The 5,000-nt window shown below is 37.9% G+C and overlaps 1 protein-coding gene across 3 annotated transcripts in view; it reads left to right on the forward strand.

The window, feature by feature from the left end:
- Positions 1 to 5,000, forward strand: part of LOC137616132 (ankyrin repeat domain-containing protein 35-like) — a 79,462-nt gene that overhangs the window by 42,555 nt on the left and 31,907 nt on the right. For all 3 annotated transcript variants that reach the window (XM_068345807.1, XM_068345818.1, XM_068345815.1), the window contains exon 5: positions 2,238 to 2,336. In XM_068345807.1, the coding sequence (XP_068201908.1) occupies positions 2,238 to 2,336 (99 nt within the window). The remainder of the gene's footprint in view (positions 1 to 2,237; positions 2,337 to 5,000) is intronic.

The following is a 5,000-nucleotide window of genomic DNA, read 5'->3' on the forward strand; positions in this document are numbered from 1 at the left end:
ATTCCGGGTTCTATTGGCCGATGTGGTAACGTCCCTGACTGGTGAACGTCAGACTGGGGTTCAAGTCCCGCTAAAACTCGTTATTTCTGTTGGTCGCTGCAACCTCACCATCCTTGTGAGCTAAGGATGGGGGTTTTGGGGGAGCCTATAGGTCTATCTGCTGAGTCATCAGCAGCCATTGCCTGGCCCTCCTTGGTCCTAATTTGGGTGGAGATGTGCCTTGGGCGCTGATCACATATGTGCCTTGGGCGCTGATCATATGTACATATTGTGACGGGCCGAGAGAAAGTTGTGACTCAAAGACAGGATGGAAGCAACTGAGTGAGTTTATTCTATAACACTCTCCTTTATATACAAAAGCTCAATGCAACAGGAAATTCCATGTTCAAAACCGACACCGTTACCGGTGAGAAATCAGGCATGTTTATTCAGGTTCTTTTTAGTGCGAAGGAAGAGCGAAGATACAGGCATAATATATACATAAAATGAACTATGTACGATCATGTGACACACGTTAGTACAATATGGTTAGTCTCTAGGGCATTGTCCTGCTTGCTAGGACAATGTTACTGTCCCTTGCCTCTTCCATTCATGAGCGACCTTTAAACCTTTAAATGAACAAATTCATCCGTGGTACTAATTCTTTTGTCTGCATAAACGCAGAATCAGACACGTGCGCATTGTTATCATTTCTATATTCCTGATTTGTTGCATGCAATCTTAAAGCGTGCATAAGCATTACTCATCCTCTCGGTGGATTAGAAAATAACGCTCTGAATGCCGTTGGACATGATCAAATTTGTGCATGAAATGTGATAAAGAATGGTGTATTTTCTCTTCCTAGAACTTGTATTTGTTTGTAACATTTCACCAAGGTCTGTTCCACAAGGAAGCAGTAATGTCGGTATTTTTCTGAAACACTGTAGTCACCCCTTGTCCCATTTTTTAGCTTTCCACTTTAATATTATTATTATTATTATTATTATTATTATTATTATTATTATTATTATTATTATTATTATTATTACAAGCTAAGTTACAGGGGCTCCAACAGGGAAAAAAGCCCAGTGAGGGAAGGAAACAAGGAGATAAATAAACTAAAATAAAAGTGATGATCAATCAGAATAAAATAGTTTAAGAACAAGTAACAGCATTAAATTAGATCTTTCATATATAAACTATAAAAAAAGAACAAGAGGTAGAGAAACGAGATAGAATAAGTGTGTTCCGTTATCACTTCTATCTTGCCATCTTGATATCCAATCTTTTAAGAAACGTTACTTCTTAGTGAGATTTCGAGCTATTCCAACCGTTCCAATTTAGCACTGAATTAATTTTTTCCCATCCCATGCTTAGGGTCAAATGATTTGGATAAGGTAGTTAAATCAAGCCAATTGTAAATTAGTTCTTTTACCCTTCCTGTCATTCTACTGTCTTGCACTTAGAAATTTGCATTAAAAACGGTAAATGTCTAGCAACATTTATTCCAGGATTTTTACCGTTCTAAAAACGGATATATTGGCGTAAAGAAGTGATATTACTGTCACCAACCCGTAAACGATAATAACAAAGTAGGGTAAAATTACGGACGCCTGTATTTTACTGAAATACGGTTGAGAACAGTATACTTTTAAGCAGAATTTCCGATTAAAATTACATTTTTTTCCTAACTAATTGTTTATATATTCACATAGGGAAATTTATCTGCTTCTGCTGACTCCAGCAGTTATTATCTGGTAATTAGATGAAGCAGTATGTTGATGCAGTCAGTGATGGAGATTAACACTTGAGAAGTAACTTTTATCTGAAGGGAAACGGTTATTTTCTATATACCTATTTATACATAAAAGAGTGTATGCAAATCTTGTCTTCTGCGTAATATACTGAAAATCATTACATGCTTGGGTGTTTTTTTTTTATTTTACACACGCAGAATATATATAATATAATATATATATATATATATATATATATAATATACATATATATATATATATATATATATATATATATATATATATATATATATATTGTTGGTTTTTAACTATTCCAATTTTCATCTTACTAACCAATGCTCTAGTTTATTAGTTGAGAAACGGTTTTCAACCCTGAACAGCTATGTGCATTAGTCACTTGCTAATTATGACAGCTTATTCTTAAAGTAGATAGGATATTTCAATTCAAATGTAATTTCCTTTTTTTAAATAAAAAATATTTAATTCCAATTTCTTCCGCAGGGAGGCGCTAACAAAGACCTACAAGCCAAAGATGGATTGACGCCGCTCCAGTGCGCCATCCACGAAGACGCCAATGACGCCGTCCATACGCTCATTCAGGTGAAGTACATGAATTAATATTTACTTTTCTCCTTCGAAAGTAAAAATTAAGAATTTCATTACTAATGTTGTTTATGGTACAGCTAAAATAAGCTTAATTACTGTACAATAATAAGTATAAGCTTAGAAGCTTTGCACCTATTCATTATGTGATAGAGTGCCCGCAAACTTATTCTGCGGAATGATTTTGATGATTTTGTTTTATCTTTTGTAATCGAATATATGAAACAACAGAACCGAGAGACGTAATTCCATAAAATCTAGCATGTGTATTTATAAGAGCAAAGAGAGAGAGAGAGAGAATACACACACATACACGGGAGGAGAATACGTGTACACTACAAGTTTTGAATTAACGTCTCAACCCAAATTCTTCTGTGAAATCCAGTGACACGAAATTCGGGAGACTTCGTATTGATTCCGGGTCATTAAGATAGAGCAACAGCGTAGTTTGGGGCTATAAATGAGGTTACTGATACGGAACGTCTTGAGATATCTAACACAGCAGCGGATTGTCGTGTTTCGACCTACTACACACTCTCTCTCTCTCTCTCTCTCTCTCTCTCTCTCTCTCTCTCTCTCTCTCTCTCTCTCTCTCTCTCTCTCTCTCTTTGCACCAAATTAACGATCAAGCTCATTCACGCAAAAGCACAGGAGAGAGAGAGAGAGAGAGAGAGAGAGAGAGAGAGAGAGAGAGAGAGAGAGAGAGAGAGAGAGAGAGAGACTTACATGCGTGCACCGTACTTTACAGAAAAGTGAATAATAGAACACGAGAGGAGAGAGAGAGAGAGAGAGAGAGAGAGAGAGAGAGAGAGAGAGAGAGAGAGAATTTACCTATTAGAATATTCACATCTGATTTATTAGTTAATTAAGTCAAACTTTCGATAAAGTTAAACATTAAATTGCTAAAACACAAACTAGTAACTTAAAAAAAATCGAATAAATACTCGGTAACTTTTATTACAATCAACAGAATGTCACACTGGGTCACTGCGGGAACAGTGAACATAAGATATTCCACGATAATGTAAATGCACTTAGAAGTGAGTAAAAGTCTTCTAGGAATACGCATTCCACACGCTTCCAGGTGTGGCGCTAGCGAACATGATCGGAATGCCTCCTTGGAACCAATCAATTTCCTCCCCTCTCGGGGTTAGGTCCCTCCTACCCTCTGGTATTCGTAACATTAGTTGATTAGAGGCTATGGTAAATGCATCGTAAAACAAGTGTAGAAATTTAGGTAGACTAAATTAATTGGAAAATATTTGACTATAGTCCATTTCTTTTAGCGATGCATATTTGCACCGACTTGAGGCGGTGCCGATTTAGCTCGGAAAAGTTTCCGGATCGCTGATTGGTTGGACAAGATAATTCTAACCAATCAGCGATCAGGAAACTTTTCAGAGCTAAAAGGGCACCGCCGCGAGTCGGTGCAAATATGCATCGCTAAAAGAAATGGACTATAGTAGCCGGCCAATCCTTCTTCACTTCAGGAGCCTAAATTGTATCATACAGTTGTTTATAACACGTAGGATTGCTGAGTTATTCAGGAGATAATATATCCTCAAATGATGATGCAGTAACTAATGACTACATCCTGAACCTTAATTTGGTTTTATGTCGCATTGATACATCATCAAACATTGTAAGGTGTAACACTGTTCATGCGTCAACGCCGGAGAGCGCTTCAACGATCAGTTATTTACATCGAACTGTGGCATACATTTGTTATTTTATTTGTCCTCTTCCATCCTCTGTGTTTGTAATACATTATGTGCTTAATCAACATGCCCTCGTTTCTTAGACTGTGTTTGTGTGTGTGAGTGTGTGTGTGTGCGCGCGGGGCGTGAACTTGTATGTAAATAAAAACTGGGTCCAACTGTTTGTACTCTTTATTCCAACGTCAATACAGTATTATACCATTAGCGGTAAATAGGTCATCACGGATTTGGTGACATTCTCGGAGGGGTGCATGAATTCATGACAATTCAGGTATACCAGACTCAATGGTGTTCACCAGTATGCACAAGTCTTTATCCTCGTAGTTGTGCGTATCAGCTCACAAATATTAAGGTTGAAGGTGACAGGTTTCAGTTCTAGTTTCTTCATAATAGATGTTCACCAGAATATCAGCCGGGCAAGCCCAGCCCCCTACTGTGGTGACCAACCACAACAGTGGTCTCCTCAGTAAATAACTTTAACGCATGATCCCGGGCTGGGATCGATCTGGTGCCATGCGAATGCTAGGCAAACACATTACCACTGTACTAGTCTTGTCACAAACATCATGTCTAGGAAGTCCAATGAGGAGGCAGGAGATTGAATTAGGTGATGTTAATCTCATCATCAGCTGCACAATGGGTGCGTATGCCAACCAGAAATGAACATAGGAGCAAAATAGCGATGGCCTGTCTTGATAATTGCCATATCATCATTTTGGGCTAGTTGCTTTGGATCACCAGTAGGATGGCGAGAGATGCTGCTAATGGCATGTTTTACACCAAGTACACGGATCATGCAAAACCAATATCTCGTGTCTTCTTATTAAGTTGCGAAGGCAAGGGTTGTGGATTTCTTCTTAGTTACAGTCACCGAATGTTTTAGGAGTGGTTTGTGATGTACTGCTATAATAAGGTCTTCACAACCTAACATGAAATATCTGAT

The sequence above is a fragment of the Palaemon carinicauda genome, chromosome 2, assembly GCF_036898095.1.
Source record: "Palaemon carinicauda isolate YSFRI2023 chromosome 2, ASM3689809v2, whole genome shotgun sequence".
Taxonomy (NCBI): Eukaryota; Metazoa; Arthropoda; class Malacostraca; order Decapoda; family Palaemonidae; genus Palaemon; species Palaemon carinicauda.